The sequence below is a fragment of the Lissotriton helveticus genome, chromosome 3_1, assembly GCF_964261635.1.
Source record: "Lissotriton helveticus chromosome 3_1, aLisHel1.1, whole genome shotgun sequence".
Classification (NCBI taxonomy): Eukaryota; Metazoa; Chordata; class Amphibia; order Caudata; family Salamandridae; genus Lissotriton; species Lissotriton helveticus.
In genome coordinates this window covers 922,184,781-922,202,806 of record NC_136061.1, presented here as the reverse complement: position 1 = coordinate 922,202,806, position 18,026 = coordinate 922,184,781, and the positions used below count along the sequence as shown (strand labels likewise).

At 47.6% G+C, this 18,026-nt stretch overlaps 1 protein-coding gene across 2 annotated transcripts in view; it reads right to left on the bottom strand.

Moving 5' to 3' along the window:
- Positions 1–18,026, bottom strand: part of NIPAL3 (NIPA like domain containing 3) — a 214,139-nt gene that overhangs the window by 104,383 nt on the left and 91,730 nt on the right. For both annotated transcript variants that reach the window (XM_078681262.1, XM_078681263.1), the window contains exons 3-4: positions 3,111–3,179; positions 2,849–3,020 (exon numbers count right to left, since the gene is read on the bottom strand). In XM_078681262.1, coding sequence (XP_078537388.1) covers positions 2,849–3,020; positions 3,111–3,179 — 241 coding nt within the window. The remainder of the gene's footprint in view (positions 1–2,848; positions 3,021–3,110; positions 3,180–18,026) is intronic.

The window sequence follows — 18,026 nt, the reverse complement described above, 5'->3', positions numbered from 1 at the left end:
CCAAGATAAAATCCAGGAAGCATCTAATAGGCCTAGAGAAATATTTAAAATATTTCAAGAATTGACTACTCCTCCCCAGGTTATTGTGACTGCACCCGACCCCCTGAAACGATGCGAAGACCTGGCAGCCTTTTTTGCCGCTAAGGTAACTAACATCTATGCTGGCTTTGGGCCACCTGCTCACCTCCCCTGAGGCCAGGAGAATGAGCTGACTTTCGAGGAGGTTATCCCGGACCCTCCAGGTCGTCTCGATACGTTCCCGCTGCTGGATCTGGCTACAGTTGAACGACTCCTTAGCAATTTAAAATCAGGATCCCCCTTGGATATTGCGCCGCCTTCTGCCCTCAAACAGGTGTTGGGACAGTCTGCCCTGCCATAATGCATGTTATCAATGCATCCTTGGAGTCGGGAGTAGTGCCCCCCTCCTGGAAGTTGACGAAAGTTAAGGCCCCCTGAAAAAATCTAATTTGGACCCTGAAAACTTGGCCAACTACAGGCCTATTTCGCTGCTACCCGGAGTTAGTAAAATTGCTGAAAAGCATGTTAATCATGTACTCTCTTCGTTTATAGAGACTACAGGAGCCCTTCACTCATCCCAGACGGGATTTAGAGCCAAACAGGGGACAGAGACGGCGTTGGTGGCAGTGGTGGAGGCGACCAGGAGCATTGTGGATGCCGGAGGCTGCGGGGCGGTGGTCCTTTTGGACCTCAGCGCAGCATTCGACACGGTTAACCATCCCCTCCTGCTTCATCGTATCCGCCTTGCTGGAGTTGCCGGAAGAGCCCTCAAATGGCTCCAGTCTTTCTTGTCTGAGAGATTTTTCTCTGTTTTTGAGGAGGAGGCGTCATCAAGCCAGCTCCAACTGCATCACGGCGTTCCCCAGGGATCCTCACTCAGCCCGACCATGTTTAACATCTACATGAGACCATTGGCTGAGGCGGTACTTCCCTGGGGAATTCAGCTTGTCACCTATGCTGACGATACTCAGTGGGTCGTGTCCCTAGCAAGGGACGACGCCATAGGCCGAGGGATCAACTATCTGACCCCCTGCCTCACTAAAGTGCTGGAGTGGATGACTGCCTCCTTCTTGAAACTAAATGGGTCCAAAACAGACATCATGCTTCTGGGTTATAAAGCTCCCATTAACCTGGACCCTTGGTGGCCGAACTGTCTGGGTCCTCCACCCCCTCCCCCCCACCCCCCCCCCAAGAACCAGATAAAGAGTCTGGAGGTATGGCTTGACTCCTCCTTGGGATTTCAAGTACAAGCAAAGAAGATGGTGGCAACCTGTTACGGACTGATTAGGGTCCTTAGAAAGGTCCCCATTCTTCTTCCGCCTGAGGCCAGACGCATGCTAGTCCAGTCGCTGATTCTCTCGCGGCTGGACTATGCAAATGCTGTTTATTTCGGGGCCCCAGTAGGATCCATTCATACATTGCAAGCGGTGCAGAACTGTGCAGCCCGGCTGCTTATGAATGTACCCAGACGCAGTTCGGCGAGGGCTGCACTGCGACAATTGCATTGGCTGCCGATTCATGAGAGAATCACGTTTAAAATCTTGTGTATGGCACACAAGTCTATCTGGAACGACGGCCCCAAGATTCTTCTTCCCCTGTTCCGTTTACACCAATCTCACAGATCCCTTAGGTCCAATCAGCGTAATCTGCTGGTGGTACCTAGGGTGAAGCGAGCCCAAATGGGTGGTCGCCAGCTCTCTTTCCTAGCAGCCAAATGCTGGACCAACCTCCTGGATAACATCAGGCTTGAAAGTAACCATCTCGCCTTCAGGAAGCGATTAAAGACACATCTGATCCAGTGAATGTCTCCTTGAGTTTTTTGGTCTAACAGCGCTGGGATGCCCCAGGGTAGCCATGCGCTATAGAAATTAGTATTCATTCATTCATTCATTATTGAATGAAGATCTTTTATAGTATCTTTCAGTTTTGCATTCCAGGGGCTGCTTCATTATTTTAAAAATGTGTTACATTTGAGTTGTTCCTCTTTATGCTTGCTTCACAAATACACAAAATGTAAGACATTATAATAAAGTATCTCAAATAAAATAGACTATAAATGTGAAGTTCTATCACATAACTAATAATTTTCTTAGCCAAAACTTTGAATATTGATGTGGTGATGTGGGTTGTCATTTGGGGGGGTCACAAAAACTGCATCTGTTAACTTAAGATTTTTTTTTTTTTTTTAAAGAACAAATAGTATATTGAAGATAGGTTTGTTCTGGGTTATCATTTGCTCAAATTGTGCCCTCCCTTTTCTGCATGATTTGAAAATGTATTAAAACTATTCCACACTTGAGAAACACTTTACCAAAGCTAGAGCATCAAATGTTAAAGTTGCATGAACAAGGACATGGTGCAGCTCTAATTTAGAGAAATTCGCCTCTGAAAATGTAGTCTCACAAGCTATTTGGCGTACACAAGAACAACGAGAAAGTGGCTTATTAGCATGCTGGGGATTCCTGCTGGGTGTCCCATAAGCTTTTTATTCAATGTGGATCGACAGAACTGCCTAGTTTAGAGTAAAAGGTTTATCCAATAACATGGGTATCACTTATTTCTGTTGCCAGGCACGGCTGCCTCTTTACACTTAATACACCCACTTACACACATGTGAAGCTCTGTGTCACTCTGAACCATTGCCCAGGAAGCACGCGTCATGAATAAAGTGCATGGAGGCTGGAGTACGTTATACAGTCAATACCAAATTTGCAGGCTTATTAAAAAAAAAACACTGAATAGAGAAGAATGCAAAACACCATACACTATGTGCCCAATTATGAAACTTTAACACAGTTTGTGATGCATGCAGCAAGAGCAGTAATCTTACCTATAGCAGACACAGCACTTAGAGGCACAATGAGTGAGAGTGGAGCAAAGGCATAGGATGAAAACACCCCCAGCTCTCCCAACAGCAGCAGGAAGAGCCCGAGCCACCATATCTTCGTCTTGAAGTATGCCTGCGCATCTTTGGTCCCAGCCAGTCGAACATGACTGTACTTCTAACGACACAAACAAGAAGACGTGGATTAACTTTGAAGGTCTCCTATCGCTTCAGGGGAGCGGAATGGAAAAGTTGTAATCGCACATACCTGTACATTGAGTGCAATACTGATGACAAGATGTCCAAAGATTGCCAAGAGTGAACCTATCAAGTTTTCCTGCGTAAAAAAAAAACAAGAGCAGCTGTTACTTCTGTGCCAAAGTTTAGTTATGGTTTAGGTGACAGGCTCACTCTTACAAGCGTCAGAGCTGCTGACCGCCTCTAACTGTATTGAACTGTGTAACTAGTCAAAGATTTGTCTCAATATCCATCTATAAGGGCTATTATCTTCTTCATAAAGGATAGTGATGATGTAATATAGAGGTGACAGAGGAAAGGCAGTCTATCAATGACAGTAAGCGCTAGAATGTGAACTACTAATGTAAGTGAAGTCAAACGTAAAACCCACTGTTGCATGCCCGCGTTCATGTGTGTATATGCCCACACTAAACACCCAACTGTATTCAGACTGAGCCAGACCTACTGACTTTGACAATGCAGGTTTATTCTCCTATGTATTCCTTTCCTTCACCGTTTATTAGTCATTTCAAGACACCTTGGATCATTCATTAAACTTCGGCCCTTTTCAGCATCCAAGGTAGAGAGACACAATTCATGACATTTTTTTGTTTAAATTGAAAGTTACTAAAATTCAAGAAAATAAGGCATGATATGGACACAGCAGTAAATTCAATTGATCAAGTTAGAAACCTTTGACCCTCTAGACGTAAAACGATACCAAAAGTGGGTTACCTACTCTCTGAATACACAAGCATACGGGGCACATGCTCAATTTATGTTTTACAAGTTCAGTTCAAATGTTAGGTGAGAAATCCTGGGTCGGAAAGTGTCATATAAATATCCCTCACAATATTGATATGACTGTCAAAAGAGTGAAAAAATAAGGCTTGCAAGAGACGCGGCTCCTAAAACCAATTTCGCTCCCAAACACATTGAATTCAATTTTACGTTTCGGACTTATTCGTCCTGAATCAAACGATCATACAACGTGGCACAACAATAGACCTGGGCTGACCTCATTGGAGAGTCTTGTGCCCAGCTTGAGAAATTAAGCAAGCCTGGAAACCGCCAAAAGAAACCAGACGACAAGCCTCTTCAAAAAGAGGCTTTCAATGAACCTTATGCCCCTAAAAAGATTACCTGCTTTCAAGACTGAACTGCCTCGCTCCTCTAGCAAAGCAGTGACCCCACCTATGGCCTGCACTGAAGAAGCACACGAATGTACCTCCCAACTGACAAGTGGCACCTTTGACCTGCTGGACGGTGTAACAAGGTCCACAATGAAACAAACCAGCAATAAAAACAAGCTCTGGTAAAGCCAATTAGTCTTGGCAATACCAGAGCTATTGGCTATGTCAATGTCTTTCAGCCATGTTGGGTAAAAGCGTTGTTGCGCTTCTTTACCTAACTTTCAGCTACCTTGAATAGCAGCCATGAGGCTATACAACATGGATAAAATACATTGACAAAGCCAATTGCCCTTGCATTGCACTTTTTAAAAACAGTTTTAGCCACACTACAAAGTATATGCACTCGGGAGGGCGTGGCTTCGCTGTGCAGCGAGATGGCGACACACTAGCGCGGCTCCACCGGCCGAGCTCCATTTATCCGTTCAAAATCCGTACAGCACGCCTAACCAAGGAAACTACACGAGGCGGAAAGTGCAGGGAAAGACCTTAAATACATCAGTGCCAATCCGGGGACTATGAAGTGTGCTGGGCCTACTCGGGAGCAGCGGCCGGGGCCTCGAGTGGCCGCTGCTCTGCGGCGCGGATCGCAGAGGGCCGAGTGTAGGCGGTGAGACACTCCGCGCTGGGTCGCTGGCCTTCCGCTGGGTCGGGGCGGCTAAGGTGGAGGCAACACTACACCCGCTACCGCTGGAGCAGCAGTAAAGATATCTGGCGTCCGAGCCGCATTTGCCCGTATTTGGGGGAAGGAGAGATACGATTTGCCCAGCGGCCGCCATTAGACGGTCGGGTGGTGGACGGGACCCGAGCCGGCTGCTGAGAGCAGCCGACGCAGACAGTGGGGGCACTAACAAGAACTCCCCAAAAGCAAGTGGCCTCTAGCGATGACTAACTCAGCAACTGCGGATGTAGGCTGTGGGATGTAGGCTGCGGGGAGGCGCACAGCGAGGCCGCCATTTTGTGAGATGCTGGTGCTGCCCACCGATGGAGCCGGGACTCAGCGCATCACATCGTGAGTGTAGGGGGCAGTGAGAAAGAGGGCCAACGCAAGACTTTTTGAGGCATGCTATTAGAACGGACATAATTAAACAGGTGACTTCACAGAGACCACATACGCAGCAAAGTGAAGTGCGCAGGTGATATTTACGACCTAGAGCCGAGCGGGACATCTCTGGTGCGGATGAGGTGAGCCCACTGTGATTTTTATTTTTTACCACTCCGTGTATGGGTGCGCCACATGAAACAGAGAAGGGCACATGTGTGGCTATTTCTTATGGTGAAGTGCTGGCCTACATCGAGGATGATGCTGTGAATGTAGCAGCGCAAATAACCGGTCCAATGGTGCAACTCTGCCACCAGCGAACGACCCCGGCCCTACTCCTATATACCTGCGAGAGATCGGCGGGAGCCGCACCTAGACCTGTGGGCGTAACACAATGGAGGAAAAACAGCTGTAACTTGATCATCACTGATGTGAGGATCGCGTCAAACCAGAACACAGTGTAGATCGCACAGAAACATCCCAGATACCACGCCGCTAAAGCATACAAATGCAACATGGCTGCAAGGACTAATCACAACAAATAATGACTGGTATGTGAAGAGAAAAAGGCGCACTGTGAAACTATCTGCTGGTGCGGCCCTACGGGCTGTGTGTTATGGTCACTAAAGGGTGTTGGCAGAAGAGCTAGATTAGCATAAGCAAATAAGATAGACCCAATAGTTTACCCACACGCACATTCTTGGAATTACTAGAGGGGGTCGTGACCGTCAAGTACATTGACTGTACAAAATAGACGAACATACACGAACATGGGGAAGTCGGATACATGACAACCCCGGATCACTTTTGCCAAAAAGTCTAGCAAACAGGCCGAGACTGACGCTGGCCATCAAGACCCGCGGACGATACAGTCACCGGTCAGCAACTGGGAGAAGACATAAGATCAATGTTTAAAGAGCTGAAAACCAGTCTCCAAGGCATAGACGCTAAAATGGACAACATAGCAGAGCGCATGGATAGACTCACTCGACGGGTGGAAAAACAGGAGGGACGCCTGAGAGTACTGAAAACGTGAGTGACCGAGACTGAGGAGGGACAGACCAAAATGGAAAAAAAATTACGAGGCATGGACAAGGTGTTGGCAGTGATCCAACAGAAAAATGAGGACTTAGAAGCCAGATTGAGAAGGAATAACATATGAATCACAGGAATTGCAGAAACAACGAATATTCAAAATATGGAGAAATATATTGAAACTATGATGAGAGACCTTTTTGGACCCGACCTATCCACAATGTTCCTTATTGAAAGAGCACACAGATCTCCGGGCCCTAGATCGCGGCCAGGCGCACCGGCAAAACCAGTCATAGCGAGAGTGCTCAATTATGAAGACCGTGATATGATACTTCGACTAGCCAGGGAAAAGGGCGTTTTTCAATATCAAGGAAACAACATCGCAATGTACCCTGACTTCACATTACAAGTGCAAGCGGCCCGCAGGGAATTTATTCCTGCAAAGAAAATCTTTCAACAACTTGGGACCATGTACGCACCGATATATCCGGCCAAATTGCGTATACAGGGACATGGCAAGCCCACCTTTTTTACAGACGCTATAGCAGCATTGGCATATGCGAAACAAATGGCGAAGGAGCAAAAGCAACAGAAGACGTCGGGTGAAGAACAGACGGAAAACGGGCTCAGCGACAATCATTGAAGTTCAAAGACTAAAATGCGTGCTGTAAGGATGTGAAACATATTTTGCGGATTGCTACTCAGGGTGCTGGTGGGGAACTGGTAAGGTTGGCGCTCTCAATTAACAAGGAAGGGACGTGTTGCTCTATGCAGTTTGTTGACTCTCCCTGATAAAGTATGAAGTCAGTTAATTGAGGGAGGTTCCTGGGGGTTGAATGTGGTATTACAAGCTCGGCCACCCTGCCACAAGTGCAGGGTAGATCGCCGGCGGCCCCATGTGCCCCATGGGATGATTCCCTTACGTCAGCTACTCTATGTAGTCTGTTCATTGTTACGGGTAGTGGGAAAGGGTATTACACTACCTGATTGGGGGGTTGGTGGGGGGGGCGGAGTTGAGCAGTTTTGTAATTTAGAACTGCCACGAGCGATACAACTATGTAAGTACAACATGAGACTGCCATGCATCAAGATGTATTCCTGTACACAGGGGGATTGTACCATTTTACACTTTGAATATGCCAACAAAGTCCAGCAACGAGCCATTCAGATACGTGGGTACTGTTGGCCCAGCTTTTTAATGAATAAATATGTCACAACAAACTAAAATAAATTCCCTAACATGCCTTACGTGGCATGTCAGAGGCCTGAACGATCGCAGAAAGACAAGACTGATCCCCTCTTATCTCACAAGACATGAGATAGATATATGATTTTTTAGGACACGCACTTGACTAGTACATTAGTGGGGGTTCTCAGAAATAAACGATGGGGCGAGGTGATAGAGGCTGAATACTCTAACTACTCCAGGGGGGTGGTGATACTCCTGCACAGAGGACTATATTGGCAAACACATCACACGATAATAGACAAAGAAGGGAGCTACATTATATTGCAGGGAACGTTGTGCCATACCCCCATGGTGTTAGTAAATACGTATGGACCGAACACAGATAGTCCAGAATTATTTCAACACATTTGGCAGAAGCTACAAGCACTTGGACACACTGCAGTTATGTGGGGAGGCGACTTCAACGTGGTCCTATTGACACACGCAGATAGACAGTGAATATCACAAGTGCACAACCCAAAGGCAGCAGCCACGCTACATGACATCATAGAGGGTCTCCAATTAATAGACTCCTGGAGGACCTTACACCCGTCAGCCAGGGTGGGGACATGAGTAACGCACCATCGTAATGTGTGGTTGCGCCTAGATTTTTGGCTGGTCTCTAAGGACGTTCATACCTGGCTGATAGACCCACACACCATACTCGAACTTTTTCAGACCATGCGCCTACCCAGATAAGGCTGTGCATCCCTCCTGCATACACCCAACCATTTACATGGAGGTTCCCATCTAGCGCCCTGTTGTATCTGCTTTTCCGCGAAGAGCTGCGAGATAAGATTACAGAATACTTCACGCTAAATGAGGGCACAGTGGAGGCGCCGGGAACTCTGTGGGAGGCATTTAAGGTGGTAACAAGAGGCAACTGCATAGCACTTAAATCGGGAGTCCTGAAAGATATACGTAATACACTAAGCAGATTAGAGTAGGAGATAAGGGAACTGGAACAATCACAACTAATCAGCCCGTCTACTAAAACCACAGCAAAGATAAGGTCTAAACTGACAGAATTCCAGGAAGAAGCAGATAGGGAAACAGTCTATATGTATAAGTACGAACAGGCGAGACGCTACAGGGAGAGCGAAAGACCTGGGAAAACACTAGCAGGACTGCTAAGCACACCAAGAGGGTCAGCTTACATCACTGAACCGGATATACTTCCACGAAATGTGTTTGTTTTATAAACGGCTGTACACCTCACAAACAGACCCGTCACAGTCAGATATAATTGACTATCTAGATGATATGGCGCTGGCCTGGTTTAATAACAGCGCCAGAGAGTACATGGAGTTACCGATAAGGACAGATGACATTAGACAAGCAATAAATAGCATGCCGGCGGGCGGCTTAACGGCAGCATTTTACAAAGAATATGCTGATGTCCTAGCCCCCAAAATATTGCAGGTATTTCTGGAGGCAATGGAAACTGGTATACTACCTCCAACACTTCGTGAGGCCACTATAATAACCATACTGAAGCCGGATAAGGACCTGACTAAACCAAATTCGTATCGTCCGCTATCCCTGATAAATTTAGACGCCAAAATATACGCCAAGTTAATAGCAAACAGACTACAGCCCATGCTCCCACAGATAGCCCTACCGGACCAATCAGGTTTGATACCAGGTCGCTCCACTGCACATAATTTGAGAATGATTTTTGGCATTCTCCATTACTTAGCCCCTCATGTACAGGCCACAGCGGCGCTATTAGACGCAACAAAAGTGTTTGATTCATTAGAGTGAAAATTTCTATTTACCTTACTGACCCGTATGGGTCTTAGTCCCATATTCATCTGGCAGATTCAAATATTATACACTAACCCGTCAGCACGAGTTAAGGTCAACCGTCAGGTATTCAAACCCTTTACCAACACAAGAGGGACAAGGCCGGGCTGCTCACTGTTGCCATTATTATTCGCTATAGCCACGGAACCGCTGGCAGCCAGGCTCCGGTAATATCACACAGAAAAGAGAATTGGGTTCACAACCAGAGGCCTCTTGATATCGATGTATGCAGATGACATGACGATATACCTAACTAACCCTAGGGAAAACTTTGACACGGTGATGAGGGAACTGATAAGGTATGGTGGACTAACTGGGATCCAGATAAACTGGACGAAATCTGTGATGCTGCCGCTCACAGACACTACAGCTCCATTCGACACAGAATTTCCGATACAATGGGCAGAGGGAGAAACGCAATATCTAGGTATTTGGATAAGCAGATCGATGCAGGAAATTTGGCTAGCTAGTTACCGCAGAGTGATAGATTGGCTGGAAAACAAAATACAAAGATGGAAGAAATTACCGCTGTGCTTGACGGGGCGAATAGCTATTACAAAAATGGTAATATTGCCCAAATTGCTATACCTGTTTGTGAACATTCCAATACCACTAAACACTCCCTTTTTTTAAAAGACTCTGTTCAAACATATTAGAACTAGTCTGGGCGGGCAAGCAACCTCGCATTTCATGGAAGCTATTCACATTGCCATTTGCACAAAAAGGGCTGGGAGCTCCAGACTTTGAGCTCTACGGCAATAGTGCACAAGCGCAATTCCTGCACTTTTGGCACCACCCTACGCCATTTCAGCCCCACGTGGCGATAGAAATAGATAGAGTCGCACCACTCCCACTTAACACGGCCATAAATAAACCCTATAAACGTCCACACCAGGAAATAGATACGATGGAGACGATGAGGTGGGCGTGGAGAGGTATTGTGAAGAGAGCGCAGAAGGAGGTACTGTACGCGCCATCCATGCCCATAGGCGACGACCCCCTTCTTGGCCCCTTATTGGATAAGGCAATATCACACAAATTGGAGAAAGGGGGCAATCTATTCCCAAACGGGGAATTTTTAACAATATCACAGATGTGTGATCAGCAGACGCCCACCGCATCAGATATGCTGTTGTATTATCAGATTAGAGCAGCATGCAGATCTAGAAACGCAGAGTTCCCTCACGCACCGCCTACCCTAACAGCGCTAGAGAATGTCTTAATTAGTCCATCTACCCGCAAACTAATCAAACGCATTTACAGCATAACACAGGGGGACTCTCCAGTTATCTCTACTATATCCAAGGAGGAATGGGAAAGGGATACCACTCTCACCATCAAAGACAAACAATGGCAATTCTGCTGCTCCCAGCTGGAGCATCTCTCGCCGAACTATAGACTGAGACTCATTCACTTCAACTTCCTACATAGACTATATCGCACACCGTCACAGTTGCATTGTACGGGGTTGCACCCCCATGCGAGGTGCTGGAGGTGTGGAGCTCAGGGCACCACGTTTGCCCACTTGGCTTGGGATTGCAGACCTATAGCGCAATATTAGTCAGACATACTTGGACATAATAAATGCTACGCTACCAGATAGGAAACAGATGGCACTGTTGGGGTATGTTCAGGAAATCCCAAAAGATCACTGTAAACTCACGGCCATGTTGTTGCTAGCGAAACGACAGGTGGCCATCCACTGGAAGAAGCAAAACCCTCCTACGACAGCAGGATGGGTCAAAGCTGTCACATATTGCCATAGATCCAGACCATCTGACATATGGGAACCCTTTGCTAGCTGGATGAGATTGGGTGGAGTAGACCTTCAGTCAGATTAAACCACGTAGGGAGGTGGAAATAATTGACCAACTGGGTATTGCTGGTAAATAACAGAATGCGGGACATGGTTTCAACATTGCGTTCTGCCTAATGAGATGTAGAATGTTGATTATACATAGACTGTTTGTGCATAGATGTAGTGGCAGATTAGTTGGTATGTGCTCAGAAGGCACTAGCCTATTGATTTGACAGAATGGCAGTGGGGGGCAGGGGGGAGGGCATAGGTTAAAGTTAGCTCCAACATTTAGACATAAATGTTTGCATTGTAATATATTCGCTAAGAGTTAAGATGCCTACTGATCGACAATCGCTGCCGACCTCAGGGTTGTAGGCAAATGGAAGTGTAACCTGTATAATATGCAATAAAACGTTTTTTTTTTTTTTTTTAAACAACAAAAAAAAGCATATGAGCTGCTGTACAGCATGGCTACAAAACATTGCCAAAGACAACAGCTCTCATAAACGAGACCTATTGGCTTTGTCAATTTTTTTTAGGACTAAGCTTATTTTTATTATCAGACATTGACCCAGAACAGGAGCATGAAAGACGGGAAAGGGAACAAGCACTGGCGTTGCCAATAGGTCTCGCATTAATTAAGTTTGAGCTATTGGCATTGTTAAATATTGCAACACCAATTGCACCAAAAGTCGATTATTGTAGGCCAATAAAATGTGTATTTATTTTTGTAGCAATGGTGGCATGCTGCGCTTTAGATGAATATGTTTAAAAGTAAAGAGCGCCATACTGCGATTGCTACAATAGTTATTTGTGGATGCGTTAACAATTGATGTGTGCACAGATGGCTGGTGGTGTGTGTGCCTGGTGGAAGTGTGCAGTGCCGGCTGGTGGTGTGTGTGCCTGGTGAAAGCATGCACTGAAGGCTAGTGGTGTGTGCCTGGTGAAAGCGTGCACTGATGGCTGGAGGTGTCTGTGTGCCTGGTGAAAGCATGCAATGACGGCTGGTGGTGTGTGTGTGCCTGGTGAAAGCGTGCACTGACGGCTGGTGGTGTGTGTGTGTCTGGTGAAAGCGTGCACTGACGGCTGGTGGTGTATGCCTGGTGGAAGCATGCACTGACGGCTGGTGGTGTTTGTGCCCGGTGAAAGCGTGCACGGACGACTGATGGTGTCTGTGCCTGGTGAAAGTGTGCACTGACGGTGTGGTTGTGTGTGGGTGGTTGTGTGTGCGTGTTTGTGGTTTTGTGGTTGTGTGTGTGGTTGTATGTGTGGTTGTCGTTTTGTGGTTGAGTGTGCAAAAGGTGAAAAAAAAATACTTAGAAGGTCCCAAAAGCGAGACCTATTGGCTATACCAATGCTTGTTTTTTTTGCAGTGGGAAGAGGCTCAGAGGAGCTGGGTGTTGGGGATGTAAACAAATGGTGTAAAAATGCATTTGTTTGGAAGAGTAACATAGAGAAGGGGGGCAGGGATGTGAATGGGCAAGCAGCAGATGGCGAGGAAAGACCAAAGCCAGAATTGCAGAGCACACAAACTGCCCCTGAGGTGAAGTGTGGCATAGAACTCTACCATGTTTTGTCACACTCATCATCTGAAGTGAGTCTGTCGTGGGTTGAGCTGTTCAAAGGTGGTGAATGCGGTAAATAAATGGTCTCGTCTGTTGTGACAGTGTAGACGGCGACAGTACAGGAGCAGCAACAGTCACCAACTCCCAGGGCATTTGGAAACTTTCACACTGGCAAGGTGCAACACTCCATCTCGCAGACAGATGGTTGACGTGGTTTGCGTAGGGTGGAGCGAGAGGGTAGAGGAGCAGCTCTGACGAGTCCCCGAAGGGTTTAAATTAAAAATGGCCTAACTCTTGCAAACCGTCTTGTATGCGGACAAAGTAAGTCTGTGCCTGTAACAGAGAACCATTATCATACAAGTATGGTCTTGTCGTTGCACACGCTCTGCAGTAAACACGACACACACAAAAACACTTACAAAATCTGCCATTCTACGGTGATAAGCAGCTGCGCACTGAAGTTTACGGGGGACGGCATGGACGGTTTTATAAGAGTGTGACCTCCTAGGGAGGAGCCTAGCTCGCGGCCGTAATGGTCGCCCTTTAGCTCGGCTCCCGCAGCCCTCCGTCCTGATTGCTTATCCTGTCTTTTATCCTGTGCGAGGACGACACATTTTTGGGGCATTGGTAACATAACGGCTTGTTTGTACTTACCATCCGACCCCGGGGTCTCGGTGTGCAGTGGCTCCGGAGTTGTGGCCTCTGAGAGATCGGGGCCTCTGCGAGACTTGGACCGGGACCTGGCCGGTGGGATCCGACGGCTCTCGGCCCCGGCCGAGAGCGAGAACCAGTGTTGGGAACCGATGTGCGAAGATACCGGCGATCCTGTCCCGGGCCTGCTGCCCTGGTGGCTGCGCGGCCGACGTGGATGAGAGGCCTGGGGACCTGATTCTGTGAAGGGGTCTCTCCCCGCCGCTGCTTTGTCTGTCGGCCCTGGTCCTCGGGGCCCGGACTCCGCTTGTTTGGGGCACCGGTGCTGGTGGAGACCCGTTTGGGGCGGATATCCTTTTGGCATCGAGGCCGCCCTTGCGGGGACCCCCGGAGCTTGTAAAGTCCTACATTTGCGAACTGTTATTTCCGGGGGTCTTGGTGAGTGGCGATTGGGCTGATTCACGAAATGGCGGCCGACCCTCTGCAATGAGAATCACCCTGTGGCGGCGGGCCCGTGTTGCCTATTGGTGTGGGGAGCGGATCTGATGGACGTGAGCCGACGGTCAGAGATATCCTGGAAGCCCTGAGATCCCTACACGCTTCCCTGGCCCTGGGCGTCTCGGTGGGTCCGCCACGATCTGCCGCCATTTTGGGCGGCCGTTTCTTCTCGTCGCCCTCTTGTTTCGAAGACTTCATTGCCTCGCCCCCCTCGATTGACTTGAGTGTCTCCGCTACTGATCGAAGATCGTGTAGTGTGTCGGTGACTTTGGGGCGCCCTGCTTCTCAAGGTTCGGACCCCGGGGACCTGGATGCTGTACTGCGACCCTGTTTGACATTGTTGCCTGAAACTATCGGTGGACTGCTTCCTGTGCCTGCTTCGATGACTTTGCCTGTGTCTATAATTGGGGCCACATCGCCCGCTCCAGTGGCGCAACTGAACTCCTGTTTTTCATTGTTCGTGCTGCGATCTTTGATGCATCTATACTTTCTGTTTGGACTATTGCTCCCTTGTGGATTTATCTACCCCCCACGTAACTATGCTAGTCACCATTCCACTCGATTATATGCTGATTTCGTATTTAGTATGTGGTTTTACATTGCCATGTGGTGGGTGGGGTTTATCGTTCGAAAAGGTTGGGGGTGAAGGGTACGACTTCTGTTTGATTCCCGGTATACGACTTAGTAGCATAATTGTTTCTACTCGTAGAAAGGTGGGAGGTCCCCTTTTCCTCATGTTTTGTGGCACGTGATGGGGTGTCGTCCTGATCTGTTTTTGACTGTGCTTCTCTGGTTGGGCGGAGGGCTGCGGCCGCCCGTTCGGATTGTAGTTCTTCTGCTCCTCCCTCCTGTCTTCTTTTTTCCACTTTTGTTGCCTTTTTGTCTCTTTCTTCTTTCTTACTTCTCGCTATATTTCGGGTTCTGGTTTAGGGAGACAGGCACGCTGTTTGAAGGGTGGGCCATAGCCTTCTACAGGGGTGCAGGGTGGGATGGGCTCTATTTTTTGTTTGTCTTCTGGTTCTATGGCCCTTTTGTATCTCTTTTTCGTGAGGCCGCGTCTGTCCCGACCTCCTATGGTGTGTTTCAGGTGGGGGGGGTGGCGTCGTTATTCCTCCTGTTATGTTTCGGCTGTCTTTCTCCCCGATCGCCATACCCCCACTTGGGCCGCTACTCCTTTTGTCTCCTGTCTTCCCGCCACGGGGGGCCTGTGTTGGCGTGTCCTCTTCCTTTCGTTTTTCATATTTTTTTATTCTTTTTTCTTGTTTTATTTAGTCTTCTCTTCGTTTTCCTTTCCCTTCCTCTTCCCCCTCCCCACTTCGTCCCTCCCCCCCCCCCTTTTTCCCTTCCTGTGTCCCTGAGGTTACTATGACGGGCTGGTTTTGATGCATTGTTTTTCCGTTCCCTCTGTTCTGGCTTGGTAGTGTCTTGGGTGGCGGGCATGTTACGAGGATAATGCTCAGGGGCTGATTGTGTCTCGCACATCCTGATTTCTTGAATGCATTGTATCGTTCCCCCGATAATTTGCCCCCATGCCCCCTTATTAATGTTGAGGTTGGTTTGGGATACCGGATACCTCCGTATTGAAAGTGAGCCTGTCATATGCCTTCTCCCCATATTATAAAATTAAGCCTTATTTACTCCTGTGTTTTAGCCCTTTGGTTTCTTATCTCCTCTCCCCTTCTACGATTGTACGGCCTCTGCTTTGTACTGATTGATTATGTGATATTTGCCTGGTGACTCCTGATTATTTTGCACATGGCGGCCGGCCGGCTTGGTTGTAGGCCTCGACTTGTCTTTCCTTTTGATGTCAATAAAGGTTTTAAAAAAAAAAAAATAAAAAAAAAAGAGTGTGACCTCCTGCAGGAAGGTGCAGCGACTCCATAGGCACTGTACACGTGTGACCATTCATTACAGCCGGTCAAAGAACAAGGCTGTTAATGAGGGGAAAGACGAAGCGCTTCGAGTCAATGAGGGAGGTGCTGCACGACCGGGGGGCGGGGGGGTTACTTTTTTCCTGAAAGGAAGGAGGTTGTGTTCCTTCCGATGGCTCTCAGGCAGGTTGTTCCAGATGGAGGGGATAACTGATGAGAAGGGCAGTGTGTGAGGGGGCAGTGTGTGAGGGGGCAGTGTGGAGGGGGCAGTGTGTGAGGGGGCAGTGTGGAGGGGGCAGTGTGGAGGGGGCAGTGTGGAGGGGGCAGTGTGGAGGGGGCTGTGTGAGTGGTCTGTGTGTGAGGGGGCAGTGTGTGAGGGGGCAGTGTGTGAGGGGGCAGTGTGTGAGGGGGCAGTGTGTGAGGGGGCAGTGTGTGAGGGGGCAGTGTGTGAGGGGGCAGTGTGTGAGGGGGCAGTGTGTGAGGGGCCTGATGCAGGCGACTTGCGTGTGTTGGCGTCAATAATTTACACGTAAGCAAAGTAGTCACAGCCATTTACAACTGGTGTGCCAGGAGCAAACCTGTTTTTCGATTTTAAGTGCCACTTTAAAAAGTTAGTAGCTGCCAGTATTCGCAGACTGTTAAATTGGTCAGGGATTTGCATATATTTGAAAATGTCCGTTTTTCAAAACAACTGCATTGTTGGTCACACCTCATCTGGGAGCGCTGTCTGGGCCTGTGAGGATGGGTGCACTAGGCACTTCCTGAGCAGCAGAGATTTTAGAAAGGTTTCTTTATGGCATTCCCTCTCGGCCTGCTGCAGGATAAAGAGGCGGGGGGAGTGGAGAGGCCAGCAGAGTGACGCGATTTGTTTCGGTGGAGGGGGAGGGAATTGAAGCGTGAATGGAAAGTGCACAAACAACGCACCACACTGCAAAGAGAATTAGAAGCTTGCAGCAGTATCTAGGTGAAAGCATACGTGTTTGGGTGCGTGAAGTAAAAACATTATATTAAAAGTAAAGAGGGGGAGGGAATTGAAGCGTGAATGGAAAGTGCACAAACAACGCACCCCACTGCAAAGAGAATTAGAAGCTTGCAGCAGTATCTAGGTGAAAGCATACGTGTTTGGGTGCGTGAAGTAAAAACATTATATTAAAAGTAAATAAGAGAGGGATGCAGAACACAGAGGCAGGAGAGTATTGAAGTCGAAGGCAGGCAGCAAGACACACAGAGGTGAATCATGGATATCAGAAACAGGGAACCTAATTATAATGTGGAAAGCAAGCTATCTAAACAGACATTAGGATTAAGTATAAAGTAACTCACAATTTCTGAACATTTTATTTGCGCGAAAGAGTTTTGAGACCGCACCATCCACGTGAAGTTTGTTCATTGTCACTAATTTAAACAGCATTCAAATGTAAATGGCACCGACTCTCGGCCCGCTGCAGGATAAAGAGGCGGGGGTGGCGGGGGGAGTGGAGAGGCCAGCAGAGTGACGCGATTTGTTTCGGTGGAGGGGGAGGGAATTGAGGCGCGAATGGAAAGTGCACAAACAACGCACCACACTGCAAAGAGAATTAGTACAGTTAGGCTAGATATGAAAGGGTCAATTTTGAAAACAGTATTTTTGCTTATCTCTAAACACTACATTCCGGTCCCTTTTGCCTGGGCATTCCCTCTAGACACTTCATTTCGGATGGATTGTTGGGCAGTACATGTAACAATAAACATTTTAGAAGCCAGTTAAAAAGCATCAAGTCTTAGCATAAGAAACATTTTTAATATTCACTCTATCCGAGGGATTCCCGTTGCTTTCACGGAGGCACACAATTGAGACTTGTAAAGCATATGGAGCCATGCCAAATCGATACATGACGTTTCTGCGTGTATATGATTCAATGTAGAACCGCAAAAAAGCTGAATTGACAAAAAGACAAAGCCATTTACAGGTACATTAAAAACAATATTGTACACTAATTTTAGTTCATTTTGAAACAATGTCTCATGTCATCTTGGAAAACAATCAAAGATCTGTAGTGGGACCTTTGACAGTTGGCCCAGCTACGTCTGGCAGGGATCGTTTGGGGTTTCTCTGACGATTAAACTACTTCCTGAAGACTAATATCAAGTTGTGTCCCCTTTTGAACTACAACATTTTTGGCGACGCTTGGCTAGACATAACATGGTGTCAGAGATAGATTAAAACCCCGAACACGAACTCAAATCGACGTGTACAGCAGCTTAGGTGAGGAGTAACGGCAGG